Source organism: Ipomoea nil, unplaced genomic scaffold, assembly GCF_001879475.1.
Source record: "Ipomoea nil cultivar Tokyo-kokei standard unplaced genomic scaffold, Asagao_1.1 scaffold2854, whole genome shotgun sequence".
Lineage (NCBI taxonomy): Eukaryota > Viridiplantae > Streptophyta > Magnoliopsida > Solanales > Convolvulaceae > Ipomoea > Ipomoea nil.
In genome coordinates this window covers 856,573-884,404 of record NW_017619282.1, presented here as the reverse complement: position 1 = coordinate 884,404, position 27,832 = coordinate 856,573, and the positions used below count along the sequence as shown (strand labels likewise).

Below are 27,832 nucleotides of genomic sequence, written 5' to 3'. Positions count from 1 at the left end.
TTTACTCATTTTAAGGCTAACTTCTCTCCCTGCTCCGCCGTCTGTTCCCCGGAAATTTATCTCTCCACCGTTGCTTCGCCATCCACTCGCTCACTCCTTCCGCTCTCAACTGCAGCAATACTGCAATCCGCCGGACGACGTACTACTTCCATCGGAAGTTGACAAAGGAAGCAGAAGATGGAGAGCAAATTCTGTGATTCATTCCGCTAAAGCTAGGTTTTGAATCGGACTTCAAATCGAACTGTATGATTGATATTTTTTCCTTGTTCACTCTCATTATACGTTATTTCGTACACAGATACTCTGTGGCTGCATAGCTAACATGCAATACATACATATCTACTCATCGTTATGAATTTTTGATTGTTTCTTTTAATTTGGTTATTGCAATTTTTTTTTTCTTCCGAGGAAACGAAATTGTTTTTCCCTGGGTTTCCAACGGATGCTTTGCGATCAAGAACATGAAATCACGAGTATAAGGGAAAATAATAGGAAAGAAGTAAGCGGTTAGATGAAGAAGAAAAACTGACCTGTTTATCTCTGCTCTGCTACTGTTACAGTTACTCCAGTTCTGGCTTCATTTTTTTCTTTTTGAATTTATTATCATTTCAGCTTCTTCTTTTTTTTTTTTTTTTTTTTTTTTTTTTTTTTTTTTTTCATGGATTTTTATACATGGACTGTTTCAAAGGTAGGAGTTTATCCTTGTCTGCCATTAAAAATGTAGCATCTCCTATTTGCCAATGAAACTATTGTTTTGCAAGATCAGCAAAGATGAGCTGAGATCTCTAAGAGTGATGTTTCTGCTAGTTAGGGAAGTTAGAGGTCTGCATATCAACTTTGTATGAACTATATTTTTAGTTGGGGAGAGGGCTGGGGTATTAATTTCATGTCTATTTTGGCTTCTAACATTGGAACAATCCCCACTACTTTATCCACTTTGATGTTCCTCACTAACTTCAATTCAAAGTGAGTGTGGGATATTATTCGGTAGAGAATTGCATCCTGGAAACATAATTAGCCATCAAGTGAAGGCCATATCAGTTTGATCAATAGTGTTCAAATGGCATTTGATAATTTGGTATTGTAACATATTATACTATTATCTATCATTGCTTCTGTGGCTGCATACTAGTGAAAAGATTATCACTAGTGCAAGACTTTCATCTGACATGAAAGAAATATGAGATTCAAAGTGGGTTAAGAGGGAAGCACGGAAGTGCAAATTTTACCATATATCCTTCTCATGTTTCTTAAGTTGTGTTGTTTCTATAGGTTGGTATTCTCACAGAATTGTGTGCTTTCAAGTCATGGAGGGCAATTCGTCCTTACTTTTAGAAGACACTTACTAAGAAATCTTAATGTGTACAATACATTTCAAATTAAAATATAAATAAATTAATTAAAGAAGTAGAACAACCACTAGAGCTATTTAGAAAAGCCAAATTAGAAAGTAAAAGGAACATGTGCTTGCTCCATTTCTAAGACCTAGCCTCTCCATGTGAATGCAACATGATTTTTTTTTTTTTTTTTTTTTTAAAATAAAAATATTTATTTTATTTATTTTTTAAATTCCCTAAACATTGTCTAGCTCTGCCATACATAATTATTTACGAGATAAAAGAATGAGCTTTAGCATATTCTCATACTTTAGTACTGATGTTATACTTTCAACTGGAGCTAATTATTTTTTCCCATCCACCCATCTTGGAATTTATAGCATCAGTATTATTCAGCATCTAGAGAATGCAAACAAGTCTAAATAGAGACATGGTGAGTTGTATTCTATGTTACATTGGTGCATTAGGTTTTCTCCTCATGGCTCTGTATTGCTGCACTATGATTCAAGTTTCCTGATCTTCTACAGATCAGCCTTAACCTTGGAGAGATCTTTCAATTCTTCTTTCATATTTCTGTCTTTCCTTGTTATCTGCTAAAGGGAAGTAGAATATGATGATGATTTTTTATTTTATTTTATTTTATTTTTAATTTTTTAAAGTTTCATTTATGTTTCTTCTGATACAATCTCATATCTTCTGATTTATTTACATTTCTACCGATAAAATAATTGACTAGAGTCTAGAGTCATATGGTGTGGTAAACATGAATAGGCTTTTCTTTGCAGCTTTTATGTTCTTCTAATTTTCCTTTTATTTTCATTTGCAGATTTAAAATGGAGCTCCCTTGTGAGGCTGAAGTCCCTCCTATACTGCAACTAAAGAAATGGGACCCCTCTGAATACCAACTTGTACTTTCAAAGTTCCGTGAAGGTTTTTTATCTCCAACAAGGGAGATTTTGCTATTGCTCTCATATCATTACGAAGCTCTACTGCTTCCTCTGGCCAGAGGTGAATTATCGAATTCATTTGCTTCACTTGCAATATCATTGGCAAGTCCTACTGCTAATGGATTTCCTGTTTTCTCCACAGATAAAAGTATCAAGTATCCAGAAAATTGTAATTATGGAAACTCCGAGGATTCAACTTCTCTGACATCAAGGATGCCGACATTTGCAGTGCCTTGTTCAGCAGAGCTGGGGGATGATATTCCAAGCACTTCTAAGTCAATTGAAATGGATGGTATTCATACCCTGGAAAGTGATACTAGAAAGTCTAACAAATACCCTTTCATCCACGATGTAAACTCCCTGACCTGGGGTATATGTGAAGACTCTTATAGTCAGTATGAAGACAAACCTTTTAGAGAGCTCCTATTTGTAGTTGGCAATCATGGGGTAACAGTCCATGCATTTAGTCAATCTTGTACATATGAAGAAGAAATGGGATCCACATCAGAAAATGATACTGGACAAGGATCATGGGTGGAGTGGGGACCTGGATCTCCAGCAACTTTATCTCAGGAGTTGGATGGACAGCAAGAGTCTGGCTGGCATTATGATGATTCCTTCGATGTTTTTGACATAAGCAGCAATATTGCAGCAGAGGGAGGACCATATAGCATGTGTACAGAAGTAACAAATGATTTGCCATTTGAGAATATTTCTGAAAAAAGATGGCTGCGTACATTGCTAACAAAAGTTGAAACATTAAAGTCTGATGAAGTAGTATATACTAGATTCCCAGACAATTCATTATTTGATCCCTCTGCTATGGCGGTCTCTTTTCGCCTTTTTCATAATGATTCACTGCTTTTGGATTTTCTATCTCATGGCTGTTCTTCATCACAGGAAAAAGACAGTACCAATTTGTCAATTTTAGATCCTCAGAACAGCACATCTGCAGATTCCATGCCCATCACTGTAGGTTGTTACAGATGTTTGAGAGTCTTCTCTAATGGTTCACAATGCTTAATTGGGTTTGCCTTGACACTGACCGAATTTGTGCCTCAGACAAATGAAAGAAAAAACAGTAAAATTTTAGTTGCTGTGGCAAAGCTACTCAGTTGGGGATTAAAGTGGGTTTTTACAGTGGCACTAGATGAAAATGTTGAGAGGCATGCAGCTGCTGAGTGGACAGACTTTAGGTTTTCCTGTGCTCTTCTTATTTGTCTTAATGCCTCTGGCTTAATATATTTTTATGATGCAAAAAATGGTTTGTATGTGGCCTGTCTAGATCTTTTACATATTTGTGGAGATTTATCTGTGAAGATTGATGGGAATTGTGTTGAAGACAAGGATTATATTCAGCTACCTAATAAGGCCGGTAATCGTGTTTGTCAAAGCAGGTTTGAAAGGCTTTTTGTCATGTTGAATGCCTTAACTTTAGTCGTGATTGATAAACATGGTGTTAGTTATGTAATACAAGCTTCTGATTATATCCCAAGGAAGTATCACCAACTTGAGAACTTGCTTCCATATTATGAAGATATTGGACTTGGACCACTGGCAGCATGGGATGTAGGTGCTGCTGACATTGGCTACCAGAGGGATATTTCAGGTGAAGGGAATACTGTTACTAAAAAGTCTTCTTTTACTAGCAGTGCACGGAATAAGGGTGTTAAGAGAAGCCCAGAAAGTAATTTTAAGGAGCCAATTGTAAAAAATTGGTGTGAGTTTCTTGGCTGTAAGCTACCATCGGGCCTTATGAGAAAATTTTTCCTTCCTATTTATAAGTTTCATGAAGATGATGTTATTTGCTTGTCACCTTTTGGAATAACTCGGCTTCTTAAAGGACGGAACTCTCAAGATAAAAGCAAATGCCGACTTGTTCATTCTAGTTTGCATGTAGATTTATCTCTGAATGATGACAACAGCTACAATGTCCAAGGTTGTGAGGCTATTGTGAATGAAGCAATTGGTTGCACTTTTCAAGGTTGTTTGTATTTGGTGACAGAAAATGGTATTTCTGTAGTCCTCCCTTCTCTTTCAATTTCTTCAAATTTCTATCCTATAGAAGCTATTGGATATCGTCAATCAGGCTATCTTTATGGTCTTGAGTGTGATTTCGATATATTTGCAAAAATTGAAAGAGTTAAAAAGCCTTTGTCATCATGGAAAGTAGAGATTTTGGATAAAGTTCTTTTGTATGAAGGTCTTGAACAGGCAGATCAGCTATGTTTGGCAAATGGTAAGAGTCTCTTGAATTGAGGTTCCTCATTTTTGTCTTAATTTGTTTAAGTGTGGGTAAAAACTTTGGAAATGGTATTTTTTCTTTTAGTGTTCATGCTCTTCCATTTTTCCTGACATTCATGATCATATATCCTTCTAATATTTTCTTTCCATTCTCTTGCCAAATTATGTTATTAAAATTTTACTTACATGGATTTTTTTTCCATTCTGTTGGAAAGTTAGAATTTATGTCTTTATGGTAGCTGGTAGTGCCAAAATCCAAAGAATGTGCTTGTTTTTTTTTCCCTGGATCAAAAGAACCTTAACAGTTTGTTTTGAAAAAAAGATAAAGAGTGAATTAGTTATTAACCAATGAGATTGTTTTGTATGATTTTAAAGACATTTGTATTGTATACTTTAAATAAGATGAGCATGTGGTATATTCCCATTCCTTGCTCTGGGTACATTTGTATTCCTGCATCCTTGCTGGCGCACTAGTTTTTGGGGAATGCTTTTCTTTCTTGCCATTTTGAGGTCCTAGAAATTCCTTAGGAATTACAAGCACCCTCTAGAAGAAAACATAAGGGATCCACAGTAATTATAAATTGGATTTGTCCATCTGATATACCTATAGATTCCAGGTCAGTTTTGCAGAATACTAGCAGCAACGGCATTTAGGATGGACCTTTCAGATTGTTGAACATATGAATGGTTTTTTGTTAATGATACTTTAAGAATGTGAACCTAGTGCTTTTGGAGATTGTCTTCTTATAACACTTTGTTGGGATTTCTGTAAATGTAGTGCTGCCAAAACAAGCCCATTGGTTTGACATTAATGCAAAAAGTTATTCTATAGAGTGTGTCCTTAACTCCTTACATTGTCAGTTTTCTTTGTTACATGCACCTGGCGGTGAGAGAATTTATCATTGCCACAATATGGTTATGGAGGCTAGAATGAACTATGAAGAGACTTAGGATGTCGTTTGTCACTAAGGCACTAAGCTGACCCGCCATCATCCTACTGATGTGGATTGGGCTTTTTAGGTTGGGTGTGGATGTCAAGGATTAAGGAAACATTTGCTCAACCCTCAACTTTATTTGCCATATATATGCCCATGCTTTTAAGACCTAGGTTTTCCCATTTATTTGAATATTATAAAATTCATATTTCTCTGCAAGTGTTAAGTTGATTTTATGCTTCATTCACTTTGCTTAAAAACACAGTGGGGAAATAGGAGTGTTGGGGAATTTTTTTTCCAGTGTTTAGTTAGTATTGAGAATGTTTTACACTTTTTTGGTTAGGGATATTTTTGGGATACAAAAAATGCAAAAAAGATATGTAGAACTTTTTATGTGTCTTTTAAAAGTGAGGTTTCCAGAGAAACTATTTATGCACTTTTCTGTCTCGGTGACAACGTAAATTATAAAATATTTTAAACATAAAACATGTTACATATGTTTTATGCAAGTGAATAGGGCTGTTTTGGATTAAAAATATTCATATACGGAGTATTATATTTGAACTGGAGACCTTGTCAGTGAATTGAAAAGTTTATTACTTTTATGTATTGGTTTTTTAATTTTTGCAGTTGTGATGCTTAGGTCATAGTTGATGGATATTTAAATGATTTCTCAAAATGGTTTAAAGATGATTTAGTTTTTCTGGTAGATAAATAATTGAGTTTAAATGTTTAATTATACTTGATACTGAGCTTTGATGTTTTACCATATTCTAAAATTGAGTGATTATGGTAAAAAGGTATATGGGAGTTGAGTGGGGTACCTACCACTTGTGTTCAGGTGTTGTTTTTTCATGAATCTCATTGCTAGTGGGTGATGGGTTTAGAAGGTTGACTGGGTGAGTCAGGTGTGGATTTAATGAAACCTGATCTATTGCCGTACCTTGAAGAGACTAGAACAGTATGTGGACATTAAGCATCTAATCTGTAGTGCACCTCAAGTCTATAGTTGATACTTCAACTACTAAAGGTCTCTTCTTTTCTGTTGAAGGATTGCATGGTGGTGAATTGGAAGAAAGAAAGATACTCTATAAAAGCTTAGAGTCTTACTTGCTTATAGATGCTAAATGTAATCACAGCATCCAAAATTGTGTTTCGCTATCTACAGAAATTAATCATGGGAACTATTCCAAATACTGATGAGATGATTGATTGATTGATTCTACAAATCTTCATGATAACAGATAACTGATATTGATTTTCTTTTTATTTTTTAGGATTTGTTAAAAATAACAAAAGCTAACTCTGACAATTTGAATCAATGACTTGGTGACACTTAATTTTGCTGTCAAGGTCCATGTGTTCTTACTAAACCAAAAAATTCTCACTCCTTTCACAAAAAAATGTGTTGTCTAAAAACAAAAAGAAAAGAATTTTGTAGGAATAATTTTGTGAAAAGAAAGCATTATTTAGCATTTTGTGCAACTGCATTTCTCTGTCTGTTGTCTGTCTGTCTTATATTTTAATTTTATTTTATTATTATTATTTTTTACAGAAAGAATTTTACCCACAAAACCTTCAAGCTGGTTCAAAAAGAATTAATTGCATAAAGGCAATTATGTTTAGAGCTTAGAAACTCTAGGAACTCTTGTAAACCAGCACTAGACTCTTGACCAAAACAGCAAAAGTCTCCAAGTACCTATAAAAAACTGCAAAACTCAACAATTATGCTTCGTTCTACATTTGGGGAGTTGGGGGTTTCAGTATCCAAAAACCATATTTTGTTTTCACTCCACGAAAGCTTATTTACATGGTATATGAACCCACATAATTATCATTTTTATTATGTCATTTTTGCTTATGACGACATTTTGATGGATAATCTCATACATGTTTTGATGTTATTGGAAATATTTTTGTCTATGACATATCTTTTGATTTCTTTTTAGGATGGGATTTGAGTCTTTCCCGGATTCGGTGCTTGCAACTTGCTTTGGATTACCTCAAATTTGAGGAGATTGAGAAGTAAGATTCAATATTTTTTTAAAAAAATTTCTTTTATTTATTGGAAGAACTTGACAAATAAGAGCTTTGAATGTTCTTTTCAGTTTTAAATCTCATTTCTTCAGAAAACAAGACGAGGACTAATACTTGGATGCTTTTTTTCTCTTACGCATTTAAGAATTTTCAGAACAGTTGTGTAGTTTGAGAAATGATTCTGTCTCCACAGATTTTGAGAGAAGAATAAGGGACAATAGTTGGAGTGCTGATAAAAATATAAAATAGTATGTCACCACCAGCCCACCACATGTACATGTCAAAAAAAGGAACCTTTACAATGGCAGAACAGATGTTCCCAAGACTTGAAATGTGAAAATAACTCATTGAAAACTTGCTTGTTTTTAGAGTGTTGTTGTACATTTTTAGTTGATTCTTAAGTAAATGTGGTTACTTTTGAGAATATTTCCAATCGAAATATTGTCTCTCCTAAGAGATCCAGGTTTTCATGTAGTCTGCTACCATATTATTACTGTCAAGCTGAAGATCTATATAATTTCATTTGTGTTCCAATTGTATATGCTTGTCATTAGTTTAATTAATTTCCTACTTCTTGGTTATCATATGGTGTGATATATGCCTAAGTACTGCCATTTGTTACCATTCAAGAGGAGGTAGATAGAGTTGGACTTTGTAGTGTTTCTTTTTGCAGTCATGTTTTACTAGAATTTTGTGAAGTTTGCTTTATTGTTTTAACATCTAAAGAAGGTTTTAGGTGAAAGGTACTGCAAGGATATCAGTTATAGATTTGAATTCTTTAGGGCTTATGGCTATAGAAATTTAATAAATTGCTTCAGGTTGAGGTTATACATTGATAAATTTTTGCCAGAACATTCTGATATCATTATGATTCATGATTACAACAGTTCTCTGGAGATGCTTGAGGGTGCCAATTTAGCTGAAGAGGGCATCATGAGATTGCTCTTTGCTTCTGTTTATCTGATGTTCCACAAAGTTGGCAATGACAGTGAGGTTTCTGCTGCATCAAGGTACGCAGGTTTTTATTTATTAATTTATTATTATTATTATTTATGGGCTAATTAGACTCACTGTTCACCTTTCAACTGATAATTAGGTCAATAATTATTGTATGTTCTGGGTGAATAGTTTCAATTTGAATTGATTATCTATCGCACAACACATTAATTAGTCGGCATTGTGCCTGAAACTATATGAGGTATATGAGGTAGGGTCATATTGCACTAAGATCATTTGAACAAAATATATGTACACGGGTCATTACTAACTTATTTCAAAGGCTTATGTACTTTTCTACTAGCTTTCTATAGACAGACAACCAGTAGCAAACAAGACTTCGTAATATCCTAGTATAGTAGTATTTCCTTTTCATTGCAGAGTATTGTCTTTCTTATCGTTGTCATTTGTCATTTAGACTAATGTTTTGGGATCTAAACTTCTAAAGTTCTCAACATGGGTTTCTTATTGAAGCCTGTTTATTCTTTTGAGAGGTATTGATGGTTTTAATGCTACATTAAAACCATCAGGTGTTGTCCATCTTGTTAGGTCCTTCACAAAAGCCCCAGAGAGCTACCAATGCCTCAGAGATCCACAAAATTTAATAATTTGCTGCTTAAGTTGTTGTTTACTGGTCAAAATCTTTTTATGGATGTTGTATTGTAGTTAACGGATGTTATTGAGGCAAAATACAATATATTCCATGCCTTTTCAGGCAAAATACCGGTCTTCCAAATTTTATAATTTGCTGCATAAGTTGATGTTTACTTCTCGTTCATTTAGTAGTTTACTCATGATTGCCCCTTTTTCTCTTATAGTCGTGTTGGGTTGTATGCCAAATTGGGACATTGGGTAGAGTTCTCTATTTAAACTTCAGCACATTTGCTTCATTTTTTAGATAATGTTGCGTAAAATTGGATTTGTTCTGTATTAACTGTAGATGCTGTGTTCTTTTCTTTTTGGTAAAATTTACTTTTGTTATTTGCTGCTAATTTTTAGATAATTTACTGAATGATGAACTAATAACTCTAGCTTTATTAGCTGGATAGGAATTTAGCCATACCATACTGAAACGTATGTAATATGTTTGTCACTTTTAATTTCTTAAGTTTACAGTTGTGTCAGGTTGCATGCCAAATTTTGGCATGTTTGCTTTATGTTTAAACTTTGGCATGTTTACTTTGTGTTTTTAGACGATATTGGGTAAATTTTGGTTTGTCATGTATTTCCTTACAGATGCTATGCTCCTCTCTTATAGACAAAATTTAATATTGGCATTTTGTGCTAATTTTAAGTTCATGTCCTTAATGATGAACTAATTAAGTTTTATGTCTATAAGAGTATAAGTTGGATCACAGTTAAACCATGTCATACTGAAAGTTTTGGTTGTCACTTTTCATGCTTCATTGTGGATAAGCTTAGAGATCATTTATATGTAATATAGACGCAATAATAAATAAATAAATGTACAGGCTGCTTGCTTTAGCCACTGGTTTTGCAACCAAGATGATACGCACATATGGTTTATCATTGCATAAAAGAGATAATCCGAAGTCATGGAATGATCAAAATGCCCTAGCCACTCTCCACATGTTGGAGCAGATAGATATGAAGTCTGAAAAGATGGAAAATTCAAGAAAAATACAGAAGATGGCTCATTTCCTGGAAATAATTCGAAGTTTGCAGTGGCAGCTAAATTCTAAATTCAAAAGGCCAGGCCAAGGATTGGTAAGCTTTTGTGTTTGGTCCTGCAACTGCTGCTTGAAAGTAATCCTTGGCTTTGGAAAAAAAGAACCTTATAATCTTTTGTTGTAGGCGGATCGTGATGGCTTATTAAGTGATATGGAGTTTTCATTGGAAGACTCAAAGATTCTTGATCTTTCTAGAGATGTCTTACCGTTTGATTCCTCTAACCAAAGAGAATCTGCAGTGCCTGCAGTTGAATTGGAGTCAACTAATGATGAAAATCTTGCTTTGATGCCAGTGGATAGCTTGGACTCCAAAACACATTTAGCTTTAGAGAATCCAAAAGACATGATTGCTCGATGGGAATCGGACAATTTGGATTTAAAAACAATTGTAAAAGATGCTTTACTTTCTGGCCGTCTTCCTTTGGCAGTTCTTAAGTTGCATCTTCATCGTTTACAAGACTTACCAGAGCAGGAAAATCATGACACTTTTAGTGAAGTTCGTGAAGTTGGAAAAGCAATAGCTTATGATTTATTTTTGAAGGTAGGTTCTTAATAGTTGTGCATTGAACATTAATCTCTTTCTGTTTGTACTTGGAGTTTGATATTTTTTTAATGATCAGGGTGAAACTGGAATTGCCGTTGCAACACTGCAAAAGCTTGGGGAAGACATTGAAACCAGTCTTAAACAGTTGGCTTTTGGCACTGTTAGGAGATCTCTTCGGCTACAAATTGTTGACCTTATGAAAAGATATGGATATCTTGGACCACATGAGTGGAAGACTTTAGAGATGATTGCACTTATTGAGGTGCACTATTTTATTTTTATATGTCCAAACTCTTTAATAAGCCAGTAATATATTCCTATTGAGCTGACTATTGACTTTTTTGCTACAAGAGGGTGTATCCTTGCAGGAGTTTCTTAGGTACGTTTTGTAGCCGACAGCAAAAGATAAATGGGGAATTCAATGGAGATGTGCCAAAAGAAATTAACTTGCAAATATTGCATCCGCTGGCTAGAGATCTTGTCATTGTATGTGGTGAGCTTGATGGAGTTGTGTTGGGTCCATGGACAAATATCGCTAAATACACAAGTCATTCTGAAACTGATGATGATAGTACTCACACAAGTTATTGGACAGCTGCTGCAGTATGGTCTGGTGCCTGGGATCAGAGAATTGTTGATTGTGTAAGTCATTCTCTGGAAGTCCATGAACCCTAGCTTCATGGAAGATAGATTATTGTGCTTTTCTGCTATTTGAAGAATGCAATGTGTTCATGTAGCAAATGTTGCCAGTGTTGTTTTTCCTTATTTTCTACATATTACTTGCACCCCTTCTGCTTCTCTTCATTTTTTTTTTCTCAATTTTTTTTAACATATGTTTCTCATCCCATGTGGGTGGTGGTTTCTGAAATTGGAAAAATTCTATGGGGTTAAATTTTGAGGTATAAAGATTTACATTTGATAATTTCACTAATTATTTTTTCAAGTTTCTTTTTGGTTCTTACTGGCAAAACTTTCTCGTCTCTTGTACATTTCAATTAAAATCTATTAGTAGTATGTTTTCCTTCATTTTGGTTGCCCTGAGTAATATTTTCAGTGGAACCTTAAGCAGTTTTTTAAACCAAAAGAGGTTGAAATGACTTTGTGCATTGGTCCTTCTTGGCATGGAGTACACTTGCCTCTTGGGAAAATTTTTACTTCTAATATAAATTACCATTTTATGCTCTTCCTGGCTCTTCTTAAAAACCTGCATTTCTGATCAACAAATTTCAAATTATGTTGCTGCACAGATAGTACTTGATCAACAATTCCTTCTGGGGGTTAATGTATTGTGGGAATCCCAACTCGAGTACCACATACGCCACAATGACTGGTTGCAAGTTTCAGGAGTTCTGGAGGTTATTCCATCTTATGCATTGTCCCATGGAAACCTGGCCGTCAATTTAGAGAGTTCACGTTCTGCACCAGTTGTTGAATATCCTCATGAGCCAGAGGCCCCAGATTCTGGCAATTATGCATATTTCCTTGAAGAACTGGATTCTGTGTGTCTGAATGTACCAGATGTCCAAATTGTAAGGTTTCCTGCACACATCATTTGCTCTATGTGGTTGCGAGTGCTTATGGAACAGCAACTTGCTAAGGAATATATTTTTCTTAAGGATTATTGGGGTTCTCTGGAAGAGATGGTAAATTTACTAGCTCGCTCAGGTTTCATTATTGACACACATGATTCTACAGTGCTAGAGGAGGGATCCTTTGAGAAGTTTCCAGATTCATTGCTGTCTATAAATGATTCAAGAAGCCAGTCAAATACCACCCAAGCCTTACACAAACTCATCGTTTACTACTGTGCTCAACATAACTTGCCGAACTTCTTGGATCTTTACCTTGACCACCACAAGTTGGGTTTGGATGATGAAGCACTTTCCTTGTTAGAAAATGCAGCAGTAAGCCAACTTTTACCTATTATAAATCCCCATCTAACCTATATTTATTTTTATTCTAGTATACCAAATTACCAATTTTTTGATACTTAAATCACACTGTTGTCTGAATCACATTTGTTCATGAATTGTGAAGCTTCACTTCTTTGGATTTCTCTGCAGTTCTACACTTGACTCGTATCACAATCTAAAAATCCCAGTGGACAATTCCCTTTATCCTAAAGTGTCTGATATTGTCCATTGCATTGTCAGTTGACCAGTTTCAGTTCATATTATTCCTTATAAAATTACACTAGATGTGCTAATGGAAGTTTTTCAAATTTTAAATATTGAATAGACATTAGACTATAATTTGCTCCAAGAATTGTTTGTTTCACATGGTAAGAAACTAAATGGAATTGATGGAAAATGTTTGTTTTGGTGCTTCACCTATGAATCAGATGATAACTATGTGAAATATACTTTTTGCATGAATAGGAAACACTTCAAAGTCTAAATATCTGTTAAACCCTTGTTTCATATACATATGTTTGTATTATCTTACTTTATATTTTTATGATATTCTTGAGGGCATTTAATAAACAACTAATAATGTTTACCAAATGCATTTTTTCCCTATGTTTTCTAATATTATGTGGATTAGATTTCTGCAATTTGAATCTTTCATGTGGCAATGTGTGATTGAACAGAGGAAAAAAAAAACTTTAAAAAGAAAAAAAGATGGAACAATTGAAGAAACAAAAGTATTTCAACTTGATGGCTTAATAGAAAACAGGATCTTTTCTGCTTTGGATAAATAATACTGAATCCAAATCTCTTTACAAACCTTTGCCTGGTCATTGGCAAATTAAGCTTCTGCTTCTTTTTAATAAGTCCATGTGCCTTAGGCTGTCTACACTGCCAAGTGCTAACTACTATTAGTGTGCTGTTTATAATAGAATGTCTTTTGGAGCTTGATTTTCCTGTACTTATGATTCGACAAGGGCATGAATAATTAAACATACTAGGTTTCCCTATCTTATTTGAACTACAGGAAGAAACAGAGATATATACTAGTTGGATGTAAATTGAAAATGGCTTTTGGTTTGTTGTTTGAAAGTAAAGATGGTAGGCATCTCTATGGATACAGCAGCCTTTGGCAATACCTGTACTGAATATATCCAGTAAGGCTACTCCAGTTTTAAATTAGAAAGGACAATCAATTTTGTCGTTTATTTCATTGGTTTCTTGGTGGAGGAAGTCTTCATGTGAAATCAGCAGCACAATTTTTTTATATGGAATATTTCTTGCATAAGTTCTACCTTCTTCCCTCAATCCCTCCCCATGGAAATTTCTACCTCCATCTCCTGTTAAGCCTTGAGATGGCATTCACGGATATGCTAGACTTTTGACTATTCTGTTTAGATGTTTTGTTCTTACTACATTTTATTTAACTTTGCTGTTATACTTGCTGTTTCCTTATGTGTCTCTAGGGAGATAATCAATGGGTGAGGTGGTTGTTGCTACAAAGAGTTAAAGGAAAAGAGTTTGAAGCATCATTCTCTAATGCCTGTGCAGTTGCATCACGCGGTGTAGCTCCTGGTAACAATCTAACTGTCATGGAAGTACAAGACATTATACATACTGTTGATGACATTGCAGAAGGAGGCTGGGAAATGGCAGCTTTAGCTACATTAATGTATTCTCCAATACCAATTCAAGATTGTCTGAGCAGTGGAAGTGTTAGCAGGCACCATAACTCTGCTCAGTGCACATTAGAAAATCTGAGGCCAGCCCTCCAGTGCTTCCCTACTTTGTGGCGTGCACTTATAGCAGCATGCTTTGGGCAAGACCCAACTTGCAGTGTTCAGGGCTCTAGGCTCAAATGTGAGTTCATAGCAGCTTAATATTTTCTACTATTATAGTTTCTTCAGTGTACTATTGCACTTTTACGTCATATGTGTTCCCTGATTTTTTTAAAATTTTAAATTTGGTGCAGTCTTTGCGTGTTCGGATTTATTAGACTATTTGACTTGGCGTGAGGATGTCTTCTTCTCTTCAGGACGTGATGCATCACTTCTACAGATGCTTCCATGCTGGTTCCCTAAGGCTGTTCGAAGATTAATTCAGCTTTATATCCAGGTTACTTGCTGTGTGTCAGCTAGGGCATTTGCAATGAGTGTAGCACATAAAATTTGCGGTTATATAAATTTCTGGTTAGAAGGGAAGGAAAAAGGAAGGGGTGAGGGCCATGAGGCAAATCCAACATTTGACAGTTTAGAAGAGTGAAAAATTATGACTATAAGAAATCAAGATATAGAAGCATATGATCATTCAATTTCCGACCCATGAAGATCTCTCAAGTGCATGGTTGTGAATATTGAAGTGCCATAGTTACCTATTTTTTTAAGGAATACATGGATATTGAGATTGGAGTTGGAATATCTAGATTAAACCAATTTTACTCCTCGAAAATAGTTGCTTGATATAATAGTAAAGCCTTTTATAAGCACCATACCATGTCTTTTCCTGTGAATAACATTTTACTCATAATAATAATGATAACAACAACAACAACAACAACAACAACAATAATAATAATAATAATAATAATAATAATAATAATAATAATAATATAATAATAATAATAATAATAATAATAATAATAATAATAGTAGTAGTAGTAATAATAATAATAATAATAATAATAATAATTGGAACAATAAAACAGAAGATACTTCAGGGGAATTGTAAATCATGCGCAGAGATGGACATATACTTGTTTGAGAGTTTTATTATTTTGGTTTAACCAGTTCGTGGAATTTCTAAGCTCCATGCATACAAATCTGTAAAAGTTTGTTGCTAGAGTGTGGAGCTTTTATCAATAAATATCTTTCACTGATCACTAAATGGTTCCGGCTTTAGATAGTATTACTGATTCCGATATATCATATATGGCCTTATTATTTAACCATTGAACTTTAACCTCCTTTGTTTCATGCTCTGTATGCATGCCCTTGTTTATATGGAAAAAGTTTCTACAAGTAATCAAATCATTTTTGCAATTAATGCAACTTGGTTATACACTCAACTATAATTGTGTTCCTCAGTATTGCACATCTTCTGTGATGGCAGGGCCCACTTGGTTGGCAATCATTTGCGGACTTGCCCATGTATGAAACGTTTCTGCCCAGGGATGTTGATCATGCTGCTATTAGTCCCATGTCCTGGGAAATTGCCATTCAGAAACACATTGAGGAGGAACTGTATGATTCTTCATTGAAAGTAAGCTGAGATCTATCTTTTTGCACTGGATTAATGCAAATTGGGGGATGTGCTCACCAGCTTCTAAAAGATAATAACAGATGATGACTAGAAGTTGAGTGTTTTCTGAGAATACAGTATTTACTTGATAAAGAAGTATATTTAACCTGACAGATGATTGAAAGGGGACTTCAAGCTCTTGCACAATTAGAATGAAAATTTTCAGATATTGTATCTCTTGCCCTTAACAAAATTGTGTTTGTAATTAAATGCTGGGTATTATTTATTACACCATCTGTCCCATTTTACCTGTCATTCATTGGTCAAACCAATTCTTTCTTCTTTACTTATTTTCTTTAATATTTTAAAATTATTTTTAAATTTGATTTTTTGTGTTTAATAGTACTTTTAATGTAGTTTCTAAATATATAGATTTTATACACTAATAATAAACTTAATATTATGAAAAATTAAATTAAAAATAACTTTAGTCAAGCCTCATTAACCAAACCAGATACATAAAATGGTTTAAGAGTGTGGAGAGTGTTCATTTTGTAAATCCTGATGATTGTACATAGAGTGATACCACTTATAGATTCTACTCTCTGCAATTAGCTCTATCTCTATTCTATATTCTTTATTTTATTTTCATTCCAAATTACAGCCTAGTTAACAAAGTATCTTCATCCTATTATAACAAAAATTTTATCACCCATGTATGGTCATGTCTTTATTCTGTTATAATTCGTGCAGTTACTGAAATTGGATAAAATAAGGCTGTTTTGCTATTATGTGTAGCATTTTCTTTTAGCTTCAATCTGCTTTTCCTTTATATTGTCCTTCCTCATGCAAACTAGCAACATTCTGGATTCAGGAATCTGAACTTGGATTTAATCTTTGTTTTACTTACACATTGATTTGTGTGTGTGTGGTTTCATATGGTGTCTTTCCATGAGTGTTATTTTTCTCTCATCAGCATAAATTTTCTTTTTTTGTATAACAAAAAAAACGAAGGAATCTGGACATGGGATTGAACACCATTTGCATCGTGGACGGGCGTTGGCTGCTCTTAATAATCTGCTTGCTGTGAGAGCTCAGAAGTTGAAATCTGAAAGTCCACAGAGAGGGCGGCCTGGATCATCGCATGCCCACAGTCAAACCATCATCCAGTCAGATATGCAGACACTTCTTGGACCCATAACTGAGACAGAACAGCTTCTTCTCTCATCTGTATGAATCATTCTTTTATATTCTTTACCTGAACAAATTGATGCTTTCTATGCCATGTCATATAGGCCACTCTATTATGCGTTTGTTATTGAGAGACATCATAAGATTGAAATGAAAGTTGAGGACTTTATTGGGTAAAAAAAATAGTCGAGGACTAAATTGGTAATTTCACCTTTTTCATTTCAATCTTATGATGTCTCTCATCCTGTAAATCTCCTTTCCTGCATTCAAGTATTTTATCTGCAGAAAGTTTGAAAGGTTGAGGGAAATGACTTTAACTTAAAGCATTTGTTTCCTGACCTTCATGATGGAATGAGATATAATTGACTTCAGATATATTTGAGTAGTTGGGTAGATTTTGAATCAGATTTTCAGTGAGGATCAGCCAAGTTAAGTGCTTCACTATCTTGCGAGTCAAATAAGCTATGTTCTCACAAAGTGAATAAATGTATGCTGAATTTCAGAATATGTTTTTTATTCTTGACTACAATGTTCCCCTTTGTTTTCTGTTTTGGGTTTGAAAGGTCCTTGGCATTGTAGAAAGTTTGTTAAAAAGGCAATAAAATGATTAAATGCCATTAGTTGGGAACATTCACATTAGTTATTCTTCTCTATGAAGCCAGAGTCTCACAATGTTTACAAGTCTTTCATAATTATTGATGTAATCAATCTTGTGAATACATTTGAAGCTATCCTTTGTGTATATTGCTTCCATTGAGGAGTATCTAAGTACTCTTTCAACCACAAAATCCTGCAGAGAAAGGAAGGCTGCATTTTGAGGATTCTGTTTTGGTTTCCTATTTTGACCAATTTGCATCTTATTTGGCTTTCAGGTCATTCCCCTTGCTATTCTGCATTTTAAGGATTCTGTGTTGGTGGCTTCTTGTGCATTTCTATTAGAGTTATGTGGTCTCCCTGCTGCTACCATCCAAATTGATGTTGCAGCTTTGAGAAGGATATCTTCCTTTCACAAATCTGGAGATTATGCCGATCACTACAGACAACTTAATACTCGGAGTTCTTCATTTCATTCTACTATTGATGGTGACATAAGTGAATCTCTTGCCCGGGCTCTGGCGGATTATTATCGTCACCATGATTGTCTTGGATGTGGTAGTCAAAAAGACAACCAGAGTAGCATCACTAGCAGACACCAATCTCAAGCTCTCATGCTTGTTCTGCAACACTTGGAAAAAGCTAGTCTTCCTTTAGTTACAGAAGGAGTGACCTGTGGATCCTGGTTAATGACTGGTAATGGTGATGGGGTCGAATTGAGGTCCCAGCAAAAAGCTGTAAGCCAGCGTTGGAATTTAGTAATAGCTTTTTGTCATGCGCATCACATCCCTCTGAGCACTAAATACCTTGCAGTATTAGCAAAGGACAATGATTGGGTAAATCCTTCATATTGGCCCTTATTTCAAGCATAAATATTACCGAGTAGTTTTTTTTTTTTTTTTTTCCTTCCAGAAATAAAGATCTAAGTAGCATTTTTTTTTTCTGCTAGGTTGGATTTCTATCAGAAGCTCAGATTGGGGGTTATCCTTCCGAGACTGTAATCCATGTTGTAAGCTCCTTGAGCCTTTTGACAAATTGCTTCTCCTTGGTGAAGCTTCACCACTTGATGCATTTTTATTTTCATCTAACAGGACTACAGGAATGAAAGAAACCTGATATTTCATCTTTACACTCTTCTCAAATATTATTTGCTATGTTTCAGGCATCTGAAGAGTTCAGTAATCCACGTCTTAAAACACATATATTGACAGTTCTAAGAAGTATGCAGGCAAGAAAAAAAGTTAGCTCCACGTCAAGCTTAGATACAGCCGAAAAAGAGGGCAAAACTTCTTTCTCAAAAGAAAACGTATATGCACCAACTGAACTATTTGGAATTATAGCAGATTGTGAGAATCAGAAAAGTCCAGGACAGGTTCTTCTCCAAAAAGCAAAGAATTTGTGTTGGTCACTGTTGGCCATAATTGCATCTTGTTTTCCTGATGTTTCTCCTTTGTCTTGTCTTACGGTTTGGCTGGAAATTACTGCAGCAAGGTCACCCATGATCACATTTTTTTTTTTTTTTAATGGATAATCATATTTATACACCATGGTTTCATTATGCTTTCTTTTTTATAAATACTTTTCATATATTTATTATTCTGATCGTATTTTTTATTTTCTTTCCAGGGAAACTTCAGCCATCAAGGTTAATAACATTGCTTCCCAGATTGCAAATAATGTTGGTGCAGCAGTGGAAGCAACTAATTCCCTTCCAGCAAGTGCTAGAGCCCCTACAGTTCATTATAACCGAAGAAATTCAAAACGTAGGCGGCTCATGGATCCCATGTCTATAGATTCTTTGACTTTTAGAGCACCTGAAGTATCTTCACCCTCTAGCAGTGTGAGTGTTAGAGGTATTATAACTGAAGATGCAATGGACAAACAAGTAGCTCAAGATGAGAAAGTTTCAATTGATTCTACTGAAGTATTTGCTTCTTTATCAAGAATGGTAGCAGTTCTTTGTGAAAAAAATTTGTTCCTCCCTCTCCTAAGGGCTTTTGAAATGTTTCTTCCTTCATGTTCTCTCTTACCCTTTATCCGTGCTCTTCAGGTTTGTTCTCTAACCTTTTGTTCTTAAGCATATGCTACTCCTGTGAATTATCTGTAGTTCCTTGGTACCAAAAGAATGCTACCATGTAATCCATTTCATAATGCTGAACTGAATTATGCATGTTGATTGAAACTTTTGGAAGAATGCTCATATTTATCCATATATTCTTCCCATTATATTCACCTTCAAGCTGAAAATTTTGGCTGTCATTATATCGCATTATCCTCTTGAGAACATATTGCGTTTATATAAGAGTTGCGGCATCAATATTTCTAGATTTAATTAGGATTCTTGTGTTATTTTCAGGCCTTCTCGCAAATGCGCCTGTCTGAAGCTTCAGCGCACCTGGGGTCCTTTTCTGCCAGAATTAAGGAAGAACCTCATGCACAAGCAAATATGTGGAAAGAAGGGCAAGCTGGGAGGTCTTGGATATGCTCTACAGCTGTCAAAGCTGCTGATGCAATGCTCTTAAAATGTGCTTCACCTTATGAAAAAAGATGTTTACTGCAGCTCCTTGCTGCAACTGAATTTGGTGATGGGGGGTCTGCTGCAGCTTCATATCGGCGGCTTTTTTGGAAAATAAATTTGGCAGAACCTTCATTACAAAAGGATGACAGCCTACACCTAGCAAACGAGTCTTTGGATGATGCTTCACTATTAGTTGCATTGGAAAAGCATGGTTATTGGGAACATGCACGGAATTGGGCAAGACAGTTAGAGACCAGTGTTGGATCTTGGAAATCTGCGGTGCATCATGTGACTGAAATGCAGGTAGCACATCTCATGCACTACCTTATACAAATAATTAAATGCTGCATGATTAAATAATGACTGCCTAGTCAACTCTCTAACTATATTGCCAAGACTCTTGCTAGTTTAAGCCTATATAAATTTCTTAAAAAGCTATGGGACGGTATTATCTGGTAAATGTTATTTAATTTTTTGTTTGTTCTGCTGTATGGCCAAGGAGTTCATTTCCTGTTCCAAAGAAATTCCTATACGTTGTACAGAAGAAACACTAGATAACTGTCCATTTAACCTTTTTAACAATTATGCTCTTAACCACCTCTATTCCAATTTTTGTGATACTTTCCTTTTCTGGGTCAGTCTAAAATGTTAGCATGCTATGAGGTAAATACCAATATACTTCTCACAGCATTCATGAATTCTTCAAAATTTTGAATTTAGACAATGATGTGATTCTTTTACATGCAAATTCACATTATTACTTCATTACTTATTTGTGTAATGTGTTGGAGTTCTTGAATAATCTTGTCATATTAAACTGCACAACATAAAATATAGGAGATATGTTTGAGTTTTTAACAATGTCCTTCAGTTTTAGTAAATTTTGTATCTGTGATTGTCTTAATTTATCTGTTCTACATTGCTTTGATCTCTCTCTCTCTCTCTCTCTCTCTGTGTGTGTACGTGTCTAGGCTGAGTCCATGGTTGCAGAGTGGAAAGAGTTTCTTTGGGACGTCCAAGAAGAAAGAGTTGCTTTGTGGGGCCACTGCCAGACACTATTTATTAGAAATTCTTTTCCACCTTTACAGGTTATTCAGTTACTTGTGCTTTCTTTTATGGTTTTGCAGCACAGGGTGGGGTTGAATGATATGATTTTGGGCTAACTGAGTTCTTTGCTTGATGGTGCTAACTATTAGTTAATTTCTTATTATCTTTTGCTGGTTTGCTTTATAGGCAGGACTATTCTTTCTTAAGCATGCTGAGGAAGCAGAGAAAGATCTCCCAACCAGAGAGCTTCATGAACTGTTATTGCTTTCTTTGCAATGGCTGAGTGGAATGATAACTCAATCTAACCCGTAACTGTCCAATAAAACCCTCTTGCTTAAAAGTTCTACTTGTAATTTCAGAGTTTTAACTTTAACAATTTTTTCAGAGTTTATCCATTGAACCTCCTAAGAGAGATTGAAACAAGAGCATGGCTTCTGGCTGTTGAATCAGAAAGTCAAGTGAAAAGTGAAGGAGAGATCACCTCAAAAAGTTGCAACCGGGAAATTACAACTAGCAAGAGCTCTAATATTGTTGAGCACACTGCAAATATTATAACAAAAATGGATAATCACATAAACCATTTGAGGAGCAAAATTGTGGAGAGGACTGATGCAAGAGAAATTAACCTCACACAACTGCGGACTCCTCAAGTTCTGGATTCTACTTCTTCAGGTGCTAAAGCTAAACGCAGAACCAAAAGCTTTGTTCCATCAAGGAAGCCTTCTGTTGATGCATTGGAGAAAGGCAGTGAATCTGAAGGCTTATTTCAATTCAACAATCTGAAAGATGATACACAGCTAGTAGATGAGAACTTTAAAGTAGAATCTTTCTCCAGATGGCAGGAAAGAGTGGAACCTCTTGAGCTAGAAAGGGCCATACTTTCACTACTGGAATTTGGACAAATAACAGCTGCTAGACAGCTCCAACAGAAATTGTCTCCAGACAACATGCCATCTGAATTCACAATTGTGGATACTGCTCTTAAGCTTGCTGCTTTCTCTACTCCAAACCAAAATGTGTTAACATCAGTGTTAGATGATGGAGTGCGATTCATTATGCATTCATACAATCTTCTTCATGATCAGCACATTATTGACCCCCTGCAGGTAGTGATGATTTGTGTTTTTCCACCTATTTTTTCCCTGAAAGCTGAACCAGGCTACATGAAGAGTCAACTTGATAGATGCATCCCATTTTCTCTATGATTGTATCCTTATTCTGGTGGCATTAGTGAGCACCTAGCAGTGCCATTTTGCATGTGCCTTCAGAATTTTGATTTCTTTTATCAGCACTGTCTTTCAAATTGCTTATGGGCTCTTGTCATGAAGACTTGAATTGTTTTGTGGTGAAAACCAATACTGTATGATGGAAGAATAGTGTAATTGGAGTGTTAGTCATACCATGTTTTAGCTTTTGTTTATAATGAATAATATCACTGTCTTGAATGCAGCTGGAGCCAAATACTTGTCTGCCTGTTCTACTTTTTCTTCAGATGTCTAGTCCTATTAACTTTGCTATGCATATTCATGATTCTATTTTAATTATAGTAATTTCTTGCTTGCTTCCAGGTATTGGAGAGTTTAGCAGTTGTCCCTGCAGAAGGCAGGGGACGAGGACTCTGCAGGAGAGTGATAGCAGTCGTGAAGTCGGCAAATGTGTTGGGCCTTTCGTTTTCAGAGGCATTTGATAAGCAACCAATTGAAATTTTACAATTGCTTGCTCTCAAAGCACAAGATTCATTTGAAGAAGCAGATCTCTTGGTGCAAACTCATCCTATGCCAGCAGCTAGCATTGCTCAAATTCTTGCTGAATCTTTTCTGAAGGTACATTTTTCTTTCTCCTTTTTGAAGCATTGAAAAAAGAAACCATGTGTTAATAATGTAGAAGACTCCTTGGGTATCTCATAGCCTATATATACTAGGCTCTGCCTGCCTTGCCTTTCAACTTAGTATTTCTTAAGATTTAGCATATTTTAGTTCAAGGGACATGCAATTCTAGATACATGCATGATGCATGATGCAAACAAAACTTTTTGGAGTATAAAATTAGCTTGTGCCATAACATCCAGATAAGTTGTGCAGAAGCAGTAATGATTATCTGTTTAGTTGTATCCAGACTGGATTTATATCAGTTTTATTACACATAATTGGGACTGCAGTCTTTATGATTTCTGTTGAAATTGAGGATTGACAGGCGTGGCGGGTGGAGAATAACCACCACCCGCCAGTTAGGCGGATGCAAAATATGTGAGATCCAAAGACAAAGATAATAGAAAGAATATATTATAATGAAAGATTACAATAGATTAATCTCTGTGTGTATCCTCTATACCTCTATAGACCTCTATATATACTAAATTAACCCTAATAGGAATAGGAAACTAAGTCCACCCTACTAGGAGTTTCCTAATATTCAACACTCCCCCGCAAGCTGGAATATCTGGAAGTTCCAAGCTTGGATTAACATTACCACTGAAGATTAAAAGCAGCTATGGATGGCTTCAAAAGAGATGGCGCTATGTGTGACCCTTCCTTGGGAATGAAGACAAATGCACCAAGAACGGAGCTGAACACAATCCTTGGGAATAAAGATGAACACACCAAGGACAAAGCTGAACACGATCTTGGGAATGAACACACCAAGTACGAAGTTGAACACGATCCTCGGGAATGAAGATGAACGCACCAAGGATAGGGAATAACAGTGCCGGATGGCTTCAGAGGGACAACGCTATGCACAACCCATGGGAATGAAGGGACCAGGGGCGAAGCTTGTCACGAACAACCTTGGGAATGAAGGCACCAAGGGTGAAGATTAACACGAACACCACCACAACAACATAAGCACTCTAGGATTTGCAAACAAAGCCTTCATTGAGAGCAGTAGAGGCGAAAGGGAGCAAAGAATAGCAAAGGATGCAGTAGAGCCCATAGTTATGAAGATAAACCCAAAGCAATGAGATAAAGATAAACAGGAAAACAAAGTAAAATAAGAACCCTGAATGATTGTAGATAGTCAAACTCCCCCTTACTTGAAACATGCGAAATAATCAAAGGCCTTTAATGTAGTACTGAAACTGAACACCCTTGGGATAAGGCATACCGGAGATAAAGAAACACCGCGGTTATACCAAAACACCACGGGAAGAAGTTTGGCAATAAACACAACAGAGAGGAGGTACCAATGGTGAAAGGTGAAGCCATAATATTATTCAAAATGGCAAGAGAATCTGCCTCAAGGGATGTTTGACCGACGTTGACCGGCGAAGTTTACCGGCATTGACCGTTGACCGACGACGTTGACCGGGCAGAGATGATGGAACTGAAAACACTACCAGATGCGTCTCTTCAAGACGAAACCAATGGTGGCAACGGCGTCTTGATCGGAGCTCTGATGAGGGAGATCTGGCCGGAAAACAGTGGAGGATTCTCGGCGGTGGCGCGTGAGGCGGCGGATGGCGACCGGATTTCAGGCAAAAGCTCGCGACGAGGTTCCGAGTGAGGCTGTGGTGTTAGTTTCGGAGAACAAGAACAACCACCAGACACGTCGGAACAAGAGAAAACAGTCACGGGTTCCTGTTTACGCCGAAAAATAGATGCTGCCGGAAATATTGGAAGAAAAATAGCCTAGGAAAGTAGGCTCTGATACCATGTTGAAATTGAGGATTGACAGGTGTGGCGGGTGGAGAATAACCATCACCAGCCAGTTAGGCGGATGCAAAATATGTGAGAACCAAAGACAAAGATAATAGAAAGAATATATTATAATGAAAGATTACAATAAATTAATCTCTGTGTGTATGCTCTATACCTCTATAGACTTCTATATATACTAAACTATATACTAAATTAACCTTAATAGGAATAGGAAACTAAGTCCACCCTACTAGGAGTTTCCTAATATTCAATAAAGGTTTTGTAATATTCAACAATTTCAATGCTGATCTCTTGCATTTTTTCTATGTGTTTATTGGTCTTTTTGTTAATAGGGATTGCTAGCAGCACATCGTGGGGGATATATGGATTCTCAAAAGGAGGAAGGACCTGCCCCTTTGTTGTGGAGATTTTCAGATTTCTTGAAGTGGGCTGAGCTTTGCCCTTCCGAACCAGAAGTAGGCCATGCTTTAATGCGCTTAGTGATCACTGGGCAAGAAATACCGCATGCCTGTGAGGTAATAGGTTAAACCAGTACCTTTTCATTTATTCATTTCATCACTCAAACACATCATTCCACTTAATGTTGGCCAGACCCAATGTGCAAGGCTCCACATCTTGCAGGATTTGAGGAAAACGAAAAGAAAAGCACTGTGACTTCACATTGATTGTTGATAGCCTTACTGTGGAAATTAATGTTTCAGGTGGAGCTTCTTATTCTGTCCCACCATTTCTACAAGTCATCTGCATGCCTTGATGGAGTCGATGTTCTTGTAGCTCTTGCAGCAACCAGGGTGGAAGCTTATGTTTCTGAAGGCGATTTTCCGTGTTTGGCTCGATTGATAACTGGAGTGGGGAATTTTTATTCACTTAATTTTATTCTCGGAATTCTTATTGAAAATGGGCAGCTGGATCTTCTTCTCCAAAAGTTTTCAGCTGCTGTGGATGCAAATGCTGGTTTTGCAGAGGCTGTTAGAGGATTTAGAATGGCAGTTCTGACGTCACTCAAGCAATTTAATCCTGATGATCTTGATGCATTTGCCATGGTGTGACTCTTGCTATTCAATTATTTCCTATCTCTTCATTTCTGTTGATGCATGCCTCAAGGTCGACTTGCATGTCATATATAGTTAAAAATGAGCTTTTTTCTTGATTTCCATCCAGGTTTATAATCACTTTGATATGAAGCATGAAACTGCATCTCTTTTGATGTCTCGGGCAGAACATTCATCTCAGCAATGGTTTTTCCGTTATGACAAGGATCAGACTGATGATCTCCTAGCATCCATGCGATATTACATTGAAGCTGCTGAAGTTTACTCTTCCATTGATGCTGGCAATAAAACATGTGGAGCCTGTGCTCAGGCATCACTATTGTCCCTTCAAATTCGAATGCCAGATTTGCATTGGCTTAGTCTATCTGAAACTAATGCACGGCGAGTTCTGGTTGAGCAATCCCGTTTCCTGGAGGCTCTAATTGTTGCTGAAGCTTATAATCTTAACCAGCCAGGCGAATGGGCCCTGGTACTTTGGAATCAAATGCTTAGACCAGAGCTTGTTGAACAGTTTATTGCTGAATTTGTGGCTGTACTCCCTCTCCAACCCTCAATGCTCCTTGAACTTGCAAGATTTTATAGAGCTGAGGTGGCTGCCAGAGGGGATCAGTCCCAGTTCTCCGTATGGTTGATGACCGGGGGAGGACTTCCAGCCGAATGGGCAAAATACCTAGGGAGATCATTTAGATGTTTGTTGAAAAGAACGAGGGATCTAAGATTGCAGCTACAGCTGGCCAGCATTGCTACTGGGTTTGTTGATGTGATTGATGGGTGCAATAGAGCATTGGATAAGGTCCCTGAAAATGCTGGGCCTCTTGTCCTGAGGAAAGGGCATGGAGGGGGATACCTCCCTCTCATGTGAAAATCGGACACAACACTACTTCTATTATATATATATATATATATATATATATATATATATATATATATATATATATATATATATATATACTTTTGAGTTTTGACTGTTGCTCAAAAACCACCTCGCTGCCGCTGCTACCATACTGACAAGTCCCAGTCTGCTATTAGCGGCACAGAGTACAGCTGTAAATTATTTTGGTTTTGAACTTTTGCCTCTAAATATATAAGCAAGCTTAGTGGAAGGAAGCAGTATGAATCTTGAAGAATATACCTATATATATAGTTAGGTCTGGCGAGTGGGAGCTCTGTGAAAATTGATGATTTTGGCATATCATTTTTCATTTTTGTTTTCCCAAAATTCATTCAAATTGAGGCCAACAGGACTTTTGTAAGGAAATGTTTTATAGATTAGTGAGAGATGTACAATACATAATTCTTTTCTCAACGATCCCTTTTGGTTTTCTCATTCTGGATCATTTATCATTAGTGAGTGGATTAACAGTTTCTGCTCTTTTTTTTTTTTTTAATCTAACAGAAGGGCAGAGATAATGGTTCAGTGGATCTTTTTGTATGATCAAAATTTGGGTAGCATTTACTATTTATACACACCTAACCTGTTAGCTGCTTATGCATGCATCTTGTGAATATTAAGTTGAAGTTAGGTGAACATTGGGTTCATTATATTACGTGTGATGTGTGATTTGTGTACATACAGTCTGCAGTTTTAATTTAGGGGGCTATGCTTATGTAGAATACTGCCAGGCAAACTTGGTCCATTTTGCATATATTGCCGACTGTATGCTGCATGCTTATTGCATTTTATCCTGTTATTTTAAAAAATATATTTGATTCTAGTTTTCACTCAAATTTATATTTAAACTTGTAAAAAATATAAATTAATAGTCCCTTAAAATTTACATGAGGGAACAATTAGGCCTATGAACTTTTAAAATTTTCAATTAAACACTCAAACTTATAAAAATCATCCTGTAACCAACAAGTTATTGGTAAAATATGATGTTAGATTACCAAGGCTGG

General features: G+C 36.0%; 1 protein-coding gene across 7 annotated transcripts; it reads left to right on the top strand.

The window, feature by feature from the left end:
* LOC109160621 lies at positions 1–27,365 on the top strand. 7 transcript variants are annotated; one of them, XM_019308899.1, is made up of 27 exons: positions 1–243; positions 2,164–2,345; positions 2,427–4,523; positions 7,413–7,488; positions 8,388–8,510; positions 9,969–10,224; positions 10,312–10,728; positions 10,808–10,993; positions 11,083–11,373; positions 11,979–12,635; positions 14,105–14,498; positions 14,611–14,753; positions 15,747–15,895; positions 16,886–17,105; positions 17,939–18,496; positions 18,610–18,669; positions 18,823–19,151; positions 19,287–19,710; positions 20,017–20,481; positions 21,150–21,266; positions 21,412–21,533; positions 21,611–22,331; positions 22,794–23,048; positions 25,214–25,396; positions 25,583–25,924; positions 26,043–26,821; positions 26,866–27,365. In XM_019308899.1, the coding sequence occupies exons 2-26, from the start codon at positions 2,171–2,173 to the stop codon at positions 26,793–26,795; spliced, it is 9,513 nt and encodes a 3,170-aa protein (XP_019164444.1). In that variant the 5' UTR covers positions 1–243; positions 2,164–2,170; the 3' UTR covers positions 26,796–26,821; positions 26,866–27,365. The 7 variants fall into 7 exon arrangements, with proteins under 7 accessions (XP_019164444.1, XP_019164441.1, XP_019164445.1 ...); XM_019308896.1 differs by having other exon boundaries at positions 26,862–27,365; XM_019308900.1 differs by having other exon boundaries at positions 26,856–27,365.
* The last annotated feature ends 467 nt before the right edge of the window (positions 27,366–27,832 follow it).